At 53.6% G+C, this 16,636-nt stretch overlaps 1 protein-coding gene across 6 annotated transcripts in view; it reads right to left on the reverse strand.

Moving 5' to 3' along the window:
• ZSCAN1 (zinc finger and SCAN domain containing 1) overlaps positions 1 to 16,015 on the reverse strand; it is a 37,001-nt gene extending 20,986 nt beyond the window's left edge. Inside the window, exons 1-5 of one of the 6 annotated variants that reach the window (XM_032263284.1) lie at positions 15,914 to 15,999; positions 14,428 to 14,480; positions 14,022 to 14,214; positions 12,177 to 12,656; positions 8,781 to 8,875 (exon numbers count right to left, since the gene is read on the reverse strand). In XM_032263284.1, coding sequence (XP_032119175.1) covers positions 8,781 to 8,875; positions 12,177 to 12,546 — 465 coding nt within the window. In that variant the 5' untranslated portion in view covers positions 12,547 to 12,656; positions 14,022 to 14,214; positions 14,428 to 14,480; positions 15,914 to 15,999. Of the gene's footprint in view, positions 1 to 8,780; positions 8,876 to 12,176; positions 12,657 to 14,021; positions 15,709 to 15,913 lie in introns of those variants that run through there. The other 5 variants (XM_032263283.1, XM_032263281.1, XM_032263280.1 and 2 more) reach the window with 5 other exon arrangements.
• Positions 16,016 to 16,636: the final 621 nt, after the last annotated feature.

The raw sequence follows: 16,636 nt of genomic DNA on the forward strand, positions 1-16,636 counted from the left end.
ATGCAGAGGTGCGCCTAGACCTCCTGGGCTCAAGCGATCCTCAAGCCTCAGGCCCCTAAGTAAGGGGGGTTTGCCAACAGCTGAGATGCAGGAATCTACGGGGCCCCAAACAGTTAACGAATCACAAACCTTTGCAGGTTGGCCAAGACACTGGAGAACTTTCACCCCTACTTGGCCACCGCACCATGTGATAAGGAAGGGGGCACACCACGGGCTGGGGCACTAAAGAAGCAGCAGCATTTACTCAGGTAAAGGCCTCCCTGCAGACAGTCACCTGGGAGACTGCCTGGATTACTTGCTTTTGGGACTGAGGAAGGAATGGGCTGGGCCCTCTCACAGAGGGGGTGGTCACTAATAAATGTCCACTGACTTCTGGCCACAACTGCTCGGGGGGCCAAGCAACGCTATGCCCTGTTGGAACACAGTTCTTTGTCATCAGGAATCCCCTGATTTGCCCTCCCCTGGTCCCGTAATGCCTGGGCCTCGGCTGGGAATCCTGAGAAGGATCTGGGGTGGAAAGTACTGCTGGGCTGGATTGGTGCCATTTTAGCCAGGTGTGGTGGCACATGCCTGTAGTCTCAGCTACTCAGGAGACTGAGGCACAAGAATCGCCCGAGCCTGCAAACAGAAGTTGGGGTGAGCCGAGGTCGCACCATTGCACTCCAGCCTGGGTGACGGAGCAAGACTCCGTCTCAAAACAACCACAACAAATCCCTAAACCCATTGTTTGGAGGAGGGTTCCTTGGTTTCAGCTCTGCTTTTTGGGAATCCTGACTCCAGGTCTTGTCATGTGCACCTGTGTTTACCTCCACCTCCCGGGTTCAAGTGATTCTCCTGCCTCAGCCTCCTGAGTAACTAGGATTACAAGCATGTACCACCACACCCGGCTAACTTTGTATTTTCAGTAGAGACGGGTTTCACCATGTTAGTCAGGCGGGTCTCAAACTTCCGACCTCTGGTGATCCGCCCACCTCAGCCTCCCAAAATGTTGGGGTTACAGGCATGAGCCACCATGCCCAGCCAATTTTTTTCTATTTTGTAGAGATGAGGTCTCTCTGTGTTGCCCAGACTGGTCTCAAACTCCTGAGGAATGGGCTGGGCAATCTGCCCACCTCAGCTTCCCAAAGTGTTGAGATTACAGGTTATCAACACTGTAATCTCATACTGGGATTTTGTCTGCAGTGTTCCCTAAAGGAGGAAAGGACCTTGTAGGTGATCCCGCCGTTTCCCAGCTCAGTGAACATGCTGGGAGAGGTAGGCCTGTGCGTCCGAAGAGCTGGCTGGGGGCTGGACTGTAGGGGCCTGTAGCTCTCCCAGCTTTCTGCTTCCTGACTTAATATCACAGCGTGTTTTGACCACTCTGTGACCAGCCTACTGCAGGGTCTTCCCAGCAGGCTTGAACCCAAACCTGGGCCTTGAACACTCCCAAGCTTGACAAAGGCACACAGGTTGCTGCCCAGACGTTCAAAGAAACTGACCTCGGCCCTCAGCCAAATTCCTTTAATCCTCACCAACGTTCACACCCTGACCCCCTCATTGTGGGCATACCTGGGTAGAACACCCCTTTCTCTCTCTGTCCATCCAGCGGATCATGGCAGCCCTCTCTCCGTTCCCCTATTGCAGGCTCTGGGCCAATCACCCTGCGCTGAGGACTTCCTTCTTTGGAATCCTAATCAGCCCCATCTCCAGAGGGTTGGGGGCACTCGCTGTGGGAACTCCCCTGCGCCACTTTTGGGGTGACTCCAGCCTCAAAAGAATGTTAGGCCAAACAAAACACCATTTTTTTTTTTTTTTTTTTTTTAAGTTTCAAATTAAAACACGGAAACGTCACCTCCCCTAAGCTCCCAAGACCCTCAGGAGGTTAAACTACTAAAGAAATGCAAAAGACCTCCCACAGCGCCTGGGTCCGGCTGCAAGGTGCAAAAGCCCTGCCCTTTTCTTTGAGGGCTTGGGGCCTCGCCTGGAATTCTGCTGCCGCCTCCTCGTCAGGAACCAAACCCAATCCCAAGGGGGCCAAAGGGGCTCCCCAGAGAGGGCTGCAACCTCAAGTGCAGGGCTCCCCGGATCCCTGGAGCCTGTCAGGCTTACACTCAGTGAGAAAGAAATCAAAGAAATGGAGCTGCCTAGAAATACAGGGACCATACTAAAATTTTTAATTAAGGGGGAAAAGGGGGCACGGGAGAAGGGACTGATTATCCCGTAGGCAGGCGCCTGCAGAGAGGCTTCTGTCTGGAGACTCCAGCACCTTCCCCTAGCCCTTTCCTCTTATCAGCCAGAGAAAGAAAACTTACGAATTGTGGCTTTAGGCAGATAAAAAGCCTAAAAAAGCCCCAAAGATGAGAAAAGGCAAGAGGCTCCTGCTTTAGTTGGCCACAGACCAAGAAAGAAAAAAATCCATGACGGCAGATCACCTGAGGTTGGGAGTTTGAGACCAACCCGACCAACATGGTGAAACCCCATCTCTACTAAAAATACAAAATTAGCTGGGTGTGGTGGCGAATGCCTGTAATCCCAACTACTTGGGAGGCTGAGGCAGGAGAATCGCTTGAACCTAGGAGGCAGTGGGAGGCAGAGGTTGCAGTGAGCCAAGATCGTGCCATTGCACTCCAGCCTGGCAAGCAAGAGCAAAACTCCATATCAAAAAAAAAAAAAAAAAAAAAAATCAGCCAGGCATGCTGGCATGTACTTGTAGTCCCAGCTTCTTGGGAGGCTGAGAGGAAGGATCCCTTGAGCCTGGGAGGTCAAAGCTGCAGTGAACTATGATCTGGCCACTGCACTCCAGCCTGGGTGACACAAACAGACCCTTTCTCAAAATAATAATGACAAATAAATAAAAATTAAAGTAAGTTTTTGTCACTTAAAAATTGGCCAGATAAGATGGGATTTCACAGCCGGGCGCGGTGGCTCACGCCTGTAATCCCAGCACTTTGGGAGGCCGAGGCGGGTGGATCACGAGGTCAAGAGATCGAGACCATCCTGGTCAACATGGTGAAACCCCGTCTCTACTAAAAATACAAAAAATCAGCTGGGCTTGGTGGCGCATGCCTGTAATCCCAGCTACTCAGGAGGCTGAGGCAGGAGAATTGCCTGAACCCAGGAGGCGGAGGTTGTGGTGAGCCGAGATCGCGCCATTGCACTCCAGCCTGGGTAACATGAGCGAAACTCCGTCTCAAAAAAAAAAAAAAAAAAAAAAAAAGATGGGATTTCACCAACTCCCGAGTAAAGTCGTTCATATAGCTGCATGTAAGTTAAAACAGGGCCTTCATGGATTAAAACTCATTATCTATAAAAGCTAATTAAGGTCAGACTCAGTGGCTTGCCCCGTAATCCTAGCACTTTGCGAGGCTGAGCCGCGTAAATCACTTGAGGTCAGGAGTTCGAGAGCAGCTATCTAGCCAATGTGGTGAAATCCTGTCTAGTAAAATACAAAAATTATCTGGGCTTGGTGGTGGTGCACCTGTAGTGCCAGCTACTAGGGAGGCTGAAGCAGGAGAATCGAATCGCTTGAGACCGAGAGGCGGAGGTTGCGGTGAGCTGAGATCTCATCACTGCACTTCAGCTTGCGTGACAGAGCAAGACTCTGTCTCAGAAAAAAAAAAATGGAATTAATAAGGGGGTGCAGATCCCCACTGTTTCTCTATTTGACAGCCCAATTTTTCCTGTTCTCAAATCTGGGGAAAACTAAGGGTGGTTTATGACGGATTACTACAACTTTGGCTCTGCATGCCATCCACCAAAGCCTTGTGTTGAGGCCTGCTTTAGTCTGGGTGCCTTTATCCTCCAAACCTCACACTAAAATGTGGCCCCCAGTGTTGGAGAGGGGCCTGGTGGGAGGTATTTGGGTCAGGGGGTGGATCCCTCAAGAACAGATTAATGCCCGGGGTGACTGAGTTCTCACTCTTATTAACTTCCCATAATAGTTGTTAAAAGAACCTGGAGCCTCCTCCCTCCCTCTCGCTGCTTCTCTAGCCAGTGCTTGGCACACACTGGGTCTGCACATGCTAGATCTCCCGAGTGGGAGTGACTTGAGGCCTCACCAGAAGCAGATGCTGGTGCCTGCCATGCTTCTCATACAGCATGCAGAACTGTAAGCCAGACAAACCTCTTTTCCATTTTTTTTTCTTTTGAGATGGAGTCTAGCTCTGTCGCCAGACTGGAGTGCAGTGGCGTGATCTTGGCTCACTGCAACCGCCACCTCCCAGGTTCAAGCGATTCTCCTGCGTCAGCCTCCCAAGGAGCTTGGAAATACAGGCACGTGCCACCACACCCGGCTACAATTTTTTTGTATTTTTAGTGGAGATAGGTTTCACCATGTTGGCCAGGATGGTGTTGATCTTCTGACTTTGTGATCTGCCCACCTCGGCCTCCCAAAATGCTGGGATTACAGGTGTGAGCCACCACTTCCAGCCTAAACTTCTTTTCTTTGTTAATGACCCAGCCTCAGGTATTTCCTTAGTATTTGCATTTATAAAAATGCAAAAAGGCCGGGCGCGGTGGCTCAAGCCTGTAATCCCAGCACTTTGGGAGGCCGAGGCGGGTGGATCACGAGGTCAAGATATCGAGACCATCCTGGTCAACACGGTGAAACCCCGTCTCTACTAAAAATACAAAAAATTAGCTTGGCATGGTGGTGTGTGCCTGTAATCCCAGCTACTCAGGAGGCTGAGGCAGGAGAATTGCCTGAACCCAGGAGGAGGAGGTTGCGGTGAGCCAAGATCGCGCCATTGCACTCCAGCCTGGGTAACGAGCGAAACTCCGTCCCCCCAAAAAAAAAAAAAAAAATGCAAAAAGGCTGAGATAAGCCTTAAAATCAATTGCTGCCTCAGCATCTGTTTTGCTAAGGGCCAAGTTCCCACCTTGGTCCCCTGGATCAGCAGATCTCCCGCACTCCCTATTAGAAGACCCTCTGGAGAACGCTTGCTGTGGGTGTCAGGCTCCGATTCTCTTGTCCCAGCTTCGCAGCCACTTGGGGTAAACTGCGCAACCGTGTGCGCTCCTCAGACACTTACACCCCCAACCCTGGGCTCTCTCAGAGCCGGTGCCCACTCTCCACACCTCCCTGACCTCTGTGCGTGTGTGTGTGAGTGATGGGTCTCTGAGGGTGCCATTATCCCCCAGCACCTATAAGTGATAAATTTCCATGGTGTGTTTCTTCTAATGATTGAAGAAGTGCTCCACATCGTAAAGATTCTAAATTAAAACAGCCCCTAGACCCAATACCCAATATTATTAAAATTACTGATTCCACTCAACAATATTTTGCTGTTATAAATTAGCTAACATGTTCAATTTGGTGCATATTTCAATACCCTTTCAATTTGCCTTCACCTCAGAGGACACAAAAGACCTTTTACAGGCTACCCACCCTCAGCAGCTGTCACCACACAGTCTTTGCAGACGAGATCTTGATCTCACCTTCCTCTGGAAACACAGGTATGACATGACATGGATCACATTCTCTTTCAAGAAGACTCATCTGACAACCAAGCAACCCATCTTCCCAATCTCCCTGGTGGAAACCCCTACCATGCCTCTGGGAGACTCCAGCCTCAGATCGGACTGGTGGCATAGAACAGCCATCCTGACAGGTACGGAGTGATATCTTATCCTGTGCTTAACGGTGTTTAACTTTTCTCATCTGCTCACAAAAACATTTTCATTTTTGAAAGGGGAACATGGCCAGCCAGATGTAGTGACTCACACCTGTAATCCCAGCACTTAGAGATGCCAGCATGGGAGGATTGCTTGAGCCCAGGACTTTGAAGCTGCAGTGAGCTATGATCATGCCACTGCACTCCAGCCTGGGTGATGGCAGAATACCCCATCTCCAACAAACAAACAAAAGAATTGAAGCAAAGGTAGACATTACAGCTGGGCGCAGCAGCTCACACCTGTAATCCAGCACTTTGGGAAGCCGAGGTGAGTGGATCACAAGGTCAGGAGTTCAAGACCAGCCTAGTCAAGATAGTGAAATCCCATCTCTACTAAAAAAACACAAAATTTCCCAGCTACTTGGGAGGCTGAGGCAGGAAGTTGCAGTGAGCCGAGATTGCGCCCTTGCACTCTAGCCTGAGCGACAGTGAGACTCCGTCTCCAAAGAAAAAAAAAATAGAAAAAGAAAAGGGAAACATGAGATTTTTGTCTGCCTTTTAAGTGTGCACACAGAAAACAGGAGAAAACCAGGCTGGGAGCAATGGCTTATGGCTATAATCCCAGCACTTTTTTGGGAGGCTGAGGCAGGTGGATCACTTAAGTCCAGGAGTTCAAGACCAGCCTGGGAAACATGGCGAAACCCCGTCCCAACTAAAAATACAAAAATTAGCCGGGTGTGGTGGAGCATGCACCTGTAGTCCCAGCTACTCAGGAGGGTGAGGTGAAAAGATCACTTTAGCCTGGGAGTTCGAGGCTGCAGTGAGCTGTGAGCACCCCTGCACTCCAGCCTGGGCAACAGTGAGATTCCCCCTCCTCAAAAAACAGAAAACATAGAGGGAAACAAACATGCTGCAAGGCTGTGAGTGGGTGATGCGGAGGGCGTGTGGAGGGGAGGCCAACAACCTCTGTCAAGGTTGAGGGAGGCTGGGTGGTCCTGAAGAGAGGTGGGGGTGTCCTGGGGCCGCCCAAGCTGTCAACAGTGTGCTGGAGGGATTGAGGTCCCGACAGCCGGGATTGGAGGTTATTACTGCTCAAGAGGACAGAGAAGAGAGACAAGGTTATCATTCAGAGAAGGAGAGAGAGGGGCCTGCGGTCTGAAGAAGAATGAGGACATGACCCTGTCTGTTCAGTGCTAGAGGGAAGGGAAAGCGATTCGATTTTGTTGCCACTCTGGTCTGAATGTTTGTGTCTCTATAAAGTTCATGTGATGAAGCTCTAACCCCCAAGGAGAGGGGATTAGGAGGTAGGGCCTTTGAGAGAGGATCAGGTCATGAGGTTAAAGCCCTCATAATTGGGATTAGTGCCTTTTTAACAGAGCCCCAGAGAGTTCCCTTGCCTTTCCACCCTGTGAGGTTACAGGGAGAAGGCACCACCTGTGAATGAGGCAACTGATCCTCACCAGACCCTGGATCTGCTGGCACCTTGACCTGGGACTTCCTAGTCTCCAAACTATAAGAAAGAAGTTTCTGTTCCCCCACTCCCCAGACGGAGTCTTGTTCTGCCGCCCAGGCTGGAGTGCAGTGGCATGATCTCTGCTCACTGCAACCTCCGCCTACCAGGTTCAAGCAATTTTCCTGCCTCAGTGTCCCAAGTAGGTGGAATTACAGGTGTGTGCCACCATGCCCAGCTAATTTTTGTATTTTTAGTAGAGATGGGGTTTAACTATGTTGGCCAGGCTGGTCTCGAAGTCCTGACCTCATGATCCGTCTGCCTCAGCCTTCCACAGTGCTGGGATCACAGGCATTAGCCACTTTGCCCAGAACTTGTGTGGTTTATAAACCATCCAAGCTGTGGCATTTTGTTTTTGTTTTTGTTTTGAGTTAGGGTCTCACTCTGTCATCCAAGCTGGAGGGTAGAGACATGATCATAGCTTATTACAGCCTTGAACTCCTGGGCTCAAGTGATCCTCCCACCTCAGCCAGCCTCCAGAGTTACTAAGACTACAGGTGCATGCCCATACACTTGGCTAATTTTTTTTTTTTAGACGTGGGGTCTTGGTATGTTGCCCAGGCTGCTGTTGAACTCCTGGGATCAAGTGGTTCTCGCACCTCAGCTTCCAGTGAGGACTCACTCAGAGTGCTGGGATTACAGGGATGAGCCATCACACCCAGTCGTATTTTGTTATAGCACCCAGAATGGACTAAGACCATGGGAGAGACACATGTGCCATCTTTCAATCTGTTACTCTGCTGAGAGTGGGCCCTGGGCCTAGAACATTTCCTTACCAAGAGATAAGGGGTCCTCACAGTTTGTGCTGGGCATAGTGCCTTGTGTAGGGGTCTCTTTCCCAATGTGTGCCCCTTTGTTCTGCTCAGGCGTGTGGTTCACATGGCACCTAGACTGCCCCACTGTTAGGTCAGGCTCCCTCTAGAAGGGACCTGCTGGCCTGGAGCTGACAGCCACGTGGACCGATGGTGCTCTGGCTCTGTGAGCAAAACCTCCATTGCGCAGCTGTGCAGTGTTTCCCTTGAAGACTCCAGGATCAAGATCCAGGGTCAGAAAGTGTTCAGACTCACAGTAGCCCTGATCATACATGCCATTTGCTTAGCGGTTCTTATTTTTGTTCTTTTGTGATTTACCCATTACCACTGAATTTCTCTCTTGCGTCTGCGTGGCCCGACCCGATTTTAATCTCTCCAGCCACACCAAGATCCCCTTGGCTCCCAACTGAGCCGGCCCCACCCCTCGCTTTGAGGTCTGCACCAGAGCAGGTCTAGTTGCTAGGGAGCCCCTGGCGGCGTTGCCTTCTGGCCCCGCCCAGAATCCTGGGTTAACTGAGAGGAGAGGATCAGGGGCAGTGCCTGGATTTTCTCAACACACCCAGCATCTGATGCTGGTGACACAGGAGGATGGGCCCTAACCGCGCAGCTCAGAAAGGACTGGAGGGGCTGGGGTGAGGCCCAGAGGCGCACAGCATACACACACCTGCACTCACTGCCCTTGCCCGGAACTGAGCCCAGGAAGTTTGGGGAATCTGTGGGACAGGCGAGGAGTTCAGAGGCCGGGCTTCCTGGGAGTGTTGGTGACAACCTCACACAGTCCTTGGATGGGGCATCCTTGAGGCCATCCCAGGAGCGGCACTCACACCCTGGGGTGCAGGAGCACGGAGCTGGGGGCCCCGGGCTCACCTGGGATGGTTCTCTCTGGGACCTTGGGCTCTTCCCGTCTTCCTCCTCACCGAAACTCCAGTCCTGGTGTTCGACCGAGTCCAGAGATACCAGAACTGTGCGGGAGAAAGGGATCATGAGAGGGGTCTGTTCTTCCCAGAGCCCCCAATTCTCCAGACCTTCTGGGGAGGGCAGACTTTCCCCGAACATCCCTGCAGCACCCCTCAGGTTCAGGCAAGGGTGGCAGCAGGGCCGTCATTCTGTCCCTCCACGTGGCTGTCGGGCAGGAACCTGTGGTGACACCAAGGGCCGCTGAGGACAAGTACCCTCTTTACTGACACTCCACACTACTGTGGGCCTCCAGAAGCCCACGAGGACACTCACTGCAGCACCGACTAACTAGGGAGGGCTGGATACCATGAGCTTTCTGCTCCCCAAGACCCCCGGCATTGCTGTGCACAGAGAGAATGACTGCTGACGGAGGAAGCCAGTTACAGGACACCATTTACAGAAGGGTCAAGACGTGGGAACCAGGCCGGGCGTGGTGGCTCACATTTGTAATCCCAGCACTTTCTGAGGCCAAGGCAGGTGAACCACAAGGTCAGGAGTTTGAGACCAGCCTGACCAACATGGTGAAACCCCATCTCTACTAAAAATTAAAAAATTAGCTGGGCGTGGTAGCAGGAGCCTGTCATCCCAGCGACTCAGGAGGCTGAGGCAGGAGAATCTCTTGAACCTTAGAGGTGGAGATTGCAGTGAGCCAAGAATAAACCACTGCACTCTAGCCTGGGTAACAGAGTAAGACTCCATCACAAAAAAAAAAAAAAAAGACGTGGGAACCAGAAGCATGTACTATTATGGATCCAGTAGGAGGAAACGTTCACAGACAGAGATGGCAATGAAAAATTCAAGGCCAGCCATCACGGTGGCCCACACCTGCAATCCCAGCCCCAGCACTCTGGGAGTCCGAGGTAGGAGGATTGCTTGAGCCCAAGAGTTTGAGAGCAGCCTGGGCAACACGGCGAGACCCCCACCTCTATTTATTTTTTAATTAAAAAAAAGAAAAATTCGGCCAGGCTCAGTGGCTCACACCTGCAATCCCAGCACTTTGGGAGGCTGAGGCGGGCAGATTACCTGAGGTCGGGAGTTCCAAGACCAGCCTGGCCAACATGGTGAAACCTGGTTTCTACTAAAAATACAAAAAATTAGCTGGGCGTGGTGGCAGGTGCCTGTAATCCAGCTACTGTGGAGGCTGAGGCAGGAGAATCACTTGAACCCAGGAGACAGAGGTTGCAGTGAGCCAAGATTGTGCCATTGCACTCCAGCCTGGGCAACAAAAGCAAAACTCCGTCTCAAAACAAAACACACACACACACACACAAAAAAAACAAAAATTCAAGACCACAGCCACCTCTGGGGTATCAGGCAGAGCGGGGAACAACATGACTAGGAGACATGAACTGGGGGTTCAGTCAACTCCACTGGTTGTTCGTTTTTTTTGTGAGATGGAATCTTGCTCTGTCGCCCAGGCTGCAGTGCAGCAGCGTGATCTTGGCTCACTGCAATCTCTGCCTCGCGGGTTCAAGGGATTCTCCTGCCTCAGCTTCCGGAGTAGCTGGGATGTATTGCAGGCATGCACCACCATACCCAGCTATTTTTTGTATTTTTAGTAGAGACAGAGTTTCACCATCTTGGCCAGGCTAGTCTGGAACTGGCCTCAAGTAATCCGCCTGCCTCAGCCTTCCAAAGTACTGGGATTACAGGCATAAACCACCGCGCCTCGCCATGGGTGTTTATTTTAAAACAACGCCAAGCCCGCGGTGGCTCACGCCTATAATCCCAGCACTTTGGGAGGCCGAGGCGGGTGAATCACGAGGTCAAGAGATCAAGACCATCCTGGTCAACATGGTGAAACCCCGTCTCCACTAAAAATACAAAAAATTAGCTGGGCATGGCGGTGCGTGCCTTTAATCCCAGCTACTCAGGAGGCTGAGGCAGGAGAATTGCTTGAACCCAGGAGGCGGAGGTTGCGGTGATCCGAGATCGCGCCATGGCACTCCAGTCTGGGTAACAAGAGCGAAACTCCATTTAAAAAAAAAAAAACCACAACGCCAAGCCAGCCTTTCTGGAGGTTAGGCTTTGATAGGGCAGGGTGTCGGGTGAGGGGCTGTTCATTATACTTGCTTTACTATTTCGTAGGCTCAAAATACGGAATGTAAAAAGCAGACCACAGCTATGGAAGACAAATTTCAGGGTCCTTTGCTCAAAAAGGATGGAGAATTTTGAGAGTGACCATGTAGCATTAAACCTAGCAAGGGTGCCTCTGGGCTGGGATGGCTGTGAGGTCCACAGAGCACCCGAAGCCAGTGCTCTTGGGCCCTCTGCCCCAGGAGCAGAGAGTTCAAAGGCTAATTCATCTGGCTTCTGCCTTGCAGCTTACAGGGCTACCATTGCACCTCTGGTAAGTTCAACTCTCAGAGTTTTCCCAAGCATGGCACTGGCTGCCCTGGGGCAGTATGGAGACCCTGGACTCTGTGTCCTGTGACCTGCTTATCACTTAGTCTACGGGAAAGCTGTAGTGGGAGCTGGCAAGAGAGGGCCTGTTCTTCTCCCTTGCTCCAGCCCCCTTTTCTGTGACCTCTGATCAGGTCCTTCTCACTCCCAGCCTTTGCTCCTGCAGCACAGCTGCCTGGTGCCTCCTCCTTCCTGAGGACCTGCTGGGGAAGCCCTCCCTCGTCCACAGCGCCACGACCACTCTCACCACCCATGGCTGCCTCTTTTGGCCACCCAGTGTCCAATCCCTGCACTTTCGTCACTAGGAGAGCCCCACTCATGGAACCGGGCTCTGGGTGGATGGAATCTCGACGTGGGGTCACAGGGGCAAAGGTGCAGGAGGACAAGGCCCTCTCAGGGGAAGGGGGAGCTGAGAGAGGAGAGGGAGGGAGCCCAGTTTCCACCCCAAATTCCCAGCTCTCAGAGTCGGGGTGCAGACCTAAGCCTCTCCCCACCATCAGCCAGTGGTGGGGCCTGTGCCCAGTGAAGGCTTAAAGATCTCTAGGATTCCGGAGTGTTGCCAGAGGCGCTGCAGGTGGCTGGGAGGAGGTGGCGGGGTAGCGTCCCTCCCAGAGGGCAGCTGGTGAGGAGCAGCAGACACAAAGCCACAGGACAGATGGACACATGGGAAATGGAGGGATCTTTAATAACCGACTGAGTGAGAAATTTGAGGCAGATGAGGCGTGCAGCACGACATTTATATGTAAAAATAATTAAAAACACAGGCGCGGGGCAGGAGAGGTTTGCTGGTCGGGAGGGGCCAGGCAGGGGTGGGAGCGATGCGGGCGGGAAGGAGGGCAGTTCGGTCCTCGGAGACGTCAGGCCCCCTCGCCCGTCCCGGGGCATCGAGCCTGCGCCTCTCACCTTCCTGCTGGCACATCTGTGTGAGGTCCTCCACCAGGCTGGCGGCCTCCCTGCAGCTTCGGGGGCCCTGTGACAGCACCCAGGTCCGCATCTTGCTGGGCAGTGCGCCCAGGAACTGCTCCAACACCAGCAGCTCCAGCATCTGCTCCTTGGAGCGCGCCTCAGGCCTCAGCCACTGGCGGCAAAGCGACCAGAGCTGGCCCAGCGCAAGGTGCGGCCCACCCGCCACGTGGTACTGGAACTGTCGAAACCGCAGACGCTGGGCTTCGGTGTCCCTGGGGCTTGCTGGCCCAGGGTCCCCGTCCTGCTCACTCGGGGTTGGGGTCTGGGGACGTCTGGGGGAGGCAGGGGCTTTGGGCCGTTGGAGCATTTCTCTGGCCAGAGTGCCCTCTGAAGGGTGTGTGTGGACTGGATCCCGAGAGTCTCAGTGGCTCCAGACAGAGCCGGTGTGGCAGGCGGGCGGAGTCAGCAATCAGGGGCCTGCAGAGAAGGGCAGGGACAGAGGGGCCACATCAGACGGTGGCCCTCCCTGCTCAGGATGCCCCTCAGCTCACTTCCTAGTCCTGGCCTCCAGCACCTCAAGGAACTAACCTGCCTTTTCCCCACCTCCTGATCTCATCTTCCACATGCCTCTCAAAGGCTACTCTGCGCCGAATTCAAGCCACTGGCTGCCCGAGGACCTTTGCACCTGCTGTCCAGCCCCTGCCCTTCCCCTCCTAGTTCTTCCCCTCGAAGATGTCCCGGCCATCATCCTCCTGGCGCCATCTTCGAAACCCCCATGCCTTTCTGAACACATCTTTTTCCCTTAGAGTCTATCTCCCTCTCATTTAGTCATTCGACACTCAACGACTGACGAGCTGTGGGAGCAAGAGTGGCTGCCCCCGGGGAGTAGCCAGCGCTGCGCATCAGAAGCTCCAACGGGGATGCAGACATTCTCTACCCATGCAGCCACCTACATGTAGCTGGGAGCACCTGAAATAAGGAACTGAATTTTCAATTTAAATGGAAGCAGCAGGTGGGCTACATAATAATGAACGGTGGCGGCAGCGGCAATGATGGCAGCAGCAGCAGCCTCTGCCCATGGTGTTATCTTTGCTGCCTTCATGCTTTTCCTACCAACTCCAAGCTGGGAGAGGAGGGCAGGAAGGGGGCAAGGGAGACTGGAGACTCTGAAAAGAGACGGAAAGTAGAGGGCAATGAAAAAGTAACTTTTTGTGGCCGGGTGCAGTGGCTCACACCTATAATCCCAGCACTCTGGAGGGCTGAGTGAGGCAGGTGGATCACCTGAGGTCAGGAGTTTGGGACCAGCCTGGCTGACATGGTGAAACCGTCTCTACTAAAAATACAAAAATTAGCTGGGTGTGGTGGCATGCACCTGTAATCCCAGCTACTGGAGAGGCTGAGACAGGAGAATTGCTTGAACCCAGGAGGCAGAGGTTGCAGCGAGCGGAGATTGTGCCACTGCACTCCATCCTGAGCCACAAGGTGAGTCTCTGTCTCAACAAAACACCTTTTGTACATTTCCAAGCCCACTATGGTGAATATATAACTGAAGAAAACATTAAAAGTTATGAAAATAAAAATAAACAGGGAGGTTTTGGTTGTTTGTCTTTAACAACTGTACTCTGAGCTGATCTGATCTGCTGGTGAGAATATAAATTGGCATGACCTTTCTGGAAAGCACTATGAACACTTATATATGAAGAACACTTGGTAGATTGCATGCAAGATGCAAGATTCCGGCACCAAGATTCACTACAAAAGTGCCCAGCTGTTGAATGTGGTGGGATCAACTACCTCCCCCACCATGTGATGGGAGTATTCAATGTGCACGATACACAACACCATGACATGACCATGGGGAGTATATACATGATGTACAGATGACATGAGGCACAGAGAACACGGGATGCAGGATGATGCGTGAGTGTCACAGAAAAGGAGTGCTGGGCAGAGGCCCACAGCGGGCCGGCGAAGTGCTTTGTGTTCTTCATACTTCTCTGAATCTCCTCCAAATGGTGTCAGGATCCCATGTGACCTTCATCAACATGGAAAAACAAAACAAAACAAGAAATCTTTAGGAAGGATTTTTAACTATACGGGAAATGCTTATGACAAGTGAAGGAGAGATTCCATGGGATTTTCCCTCTTCATCCTCTGCTGCATTCTTCGTTCACTCTACAGTTCTTGTGCGTGGGTTTTACAATCCAGGAGAAAGGAGAGGTGCAGGGTGGCAGAAAAGGCAACTCACCAGGCCTGTGCCCCACCAGCAATCTTCAAGTCTTGGACCCGGCCACCTGCACCCTGATTGGGAGACTACAGCTTGGCCTCCCCTGCCGAGACCACAGGCAAATACACTCTCTTACATTGTATTCACACTTTTATCTGTGTACTTTTGAATAAGGAAAAAAGGCCTATTTTGAAGCTCCACAGGTCCAAGAAGTCCCTTTGCCCTGGGGCCTCAGTCCTTATACTCTCTCAGGTGCTCATGGCAGCTCACCCTGGAGATTCCAGGGAGGAGGGCTGTAGCCTCTCAGCATCTTCCAGGTTTCTGGGCTGAGGTCTGTGACAGGAGAGGCTAAGTTTATCGGGGATGAACGTAAAGAAGAGTTCTTAGCAGAGGGCACCAGGGTCCACAGGTGTGTCTGGGGTCTATACGGGGGCTGATGTGGAAAACTCGGGCGTGCCTGAGCTGACAGAGTCCTGGACTGATGGTGGGGGCTGTTTCTGGAAGATGAAGGAGGCCTGGGATGATGTGAAGGGTCCTGAAGTCTGGACCCCTCCATGGGCAATGCTGTGGTGGCCCTGGGGTCCTAGAGATCTACTTTGGTAGGGGTCTGGGATTAATGTTGGGGATGTGTGTGAGAGAGTGTCACTTGGAGGGGTGAGTGCCTGGTGGAAGTGCCGGGTTCACCTGGCATGAGCACTGAGATCTGCAGCCCAGGCCCCAAATTCTATTGCGGGGATGGGCGGAAAGGCTTTGCCGTTGATGCCGGATGCTTATTGACATGGTAGACGTGTTCACTGCGCCAGTCACTGACTGGCTCTGGCTCTGAGAAGGGGGCTTACAACGCCACACAGGGGAGCTCCACAATCAATGAGCTGGGGAAGTAGGCAAGGGCAGCGCGCTAGGAATACGGGGGAGGGGCAGGGACGGAGGCTTAGGTTGGGGGTCGGGATAGGGGTGATTGGGTGGGGGATGGGTCGGGGGAGATAGGTCCAGGGCAGTTGTTCGGATAGGAGCTGGGTTCGAAGGCGGCTGGTTGGAAGGGAGATGGGTTCGGGGGCAGCTGGTCAGGAGGGAGACCGGATGGGGGTGGCTGGTGGGGAGGGAGATGGGTCCTGGGATGCGGATCAGGTGGTGAAGGGAGAACGTGAACGCGGCCAAGCGGGGTCTAGGCGGGCAATGGGGGTGCGTAGAGGGGCTTCTGCCTCAAACTGACAGGCGGATGCCAACGGGGGTCGAGGTCCCTGCGGGAAGGGGCGGCCCCAGCACCCCAAACCCCCGCCCCGCGTGGGCTCTAGCCTTCCCCTTCCCACCCCCCGCCCCCAGCAACCTCGCGACTCCCGACGGGCTCTGGAACCCCGGCCCGGCCCGCCCCCGCCCGGGCCAGCCTCCCCCGACTCGCGCCCCAGGACCGCGATCTCTGGCCAGCTCCCGCCGACGCGGCTCCGCGCCCCTCTGGGAGATGGGCGCTTTGGCGGTTGGAGGAACGGATGGGCCGCGGCGGACTCACCGCGCGCGGGCTCCGCTCCGGCCTGGGCCGCTCAGTGATGGCGACCCCTGGGCTGGCGAGCGCGCCCAGCGCCGCGGGCGGACCACATCCCGGCGCCGCGCGTCAGCGTCACGTCACGCGTAGCGGGACTCCCGGGCAGGGGTGGGGCTGTGACGCACTCGGCGGCCGGGCCAATCGGAAGCCGCCTGGGATGAGCGCCCGCGCCTTCGCCGCGCCCTCCAGTAATCTCGGGCTCCGGCTTGGGTCGCCTTGGCAACTGGTCGCGCGGCTTCCAGAGCACTGCTGAGGGGAGCGGAGAAGGGGCGGGCTGCGGGGATGCGTAAGTACGACGCGGCCGCTGGGCAAAACGCAGGCGTTCCACACACGCAATGGCCATTTCTTTATTTATGACGGAATTTCACTCTTGTTGCCCGGGCTGGAGTGCAGTGGCGTGATTTCGGCTCCCCGCAGCCTCCGCCTCCCGGGTTCAAGCGATTCTCCTGCCTCAGCTTCCCGAATAGCTGAGATTAACGGCGCCCACCACCACATCCCGCTAATTTTTGTATTTTTAGTAGAGACAGGGTTTCATCATGTTGGCCAGCATGGTCTCGAACTCCTGACCTCGTGATCCGCCCGCCTCGACCTTCCAGAGTGCTGGGATTACAGTCCTGAGCCACTGCGTCCAGCCCACGCAACCGTTTTTTACTGTGTCCAAGAGTGGTATGTCGAAACAGTGTTTTTAAT

This window comes from Sapajus apella, unplaced genomic scaffold (genome assembly GCF_009761245.1).
Source record: "Sapajus apella isolate SASKATOON/1434 unplaced genomic scaffold, GSC_monkey_1.0 scaffold135, whole genome shotgun sequence".
Taxonomy (NCBI): Eukaryota; Metazoa; Chordata; class Mammalia; order Primates; family Cebidae; genus Sapajus; species Sapajus apella.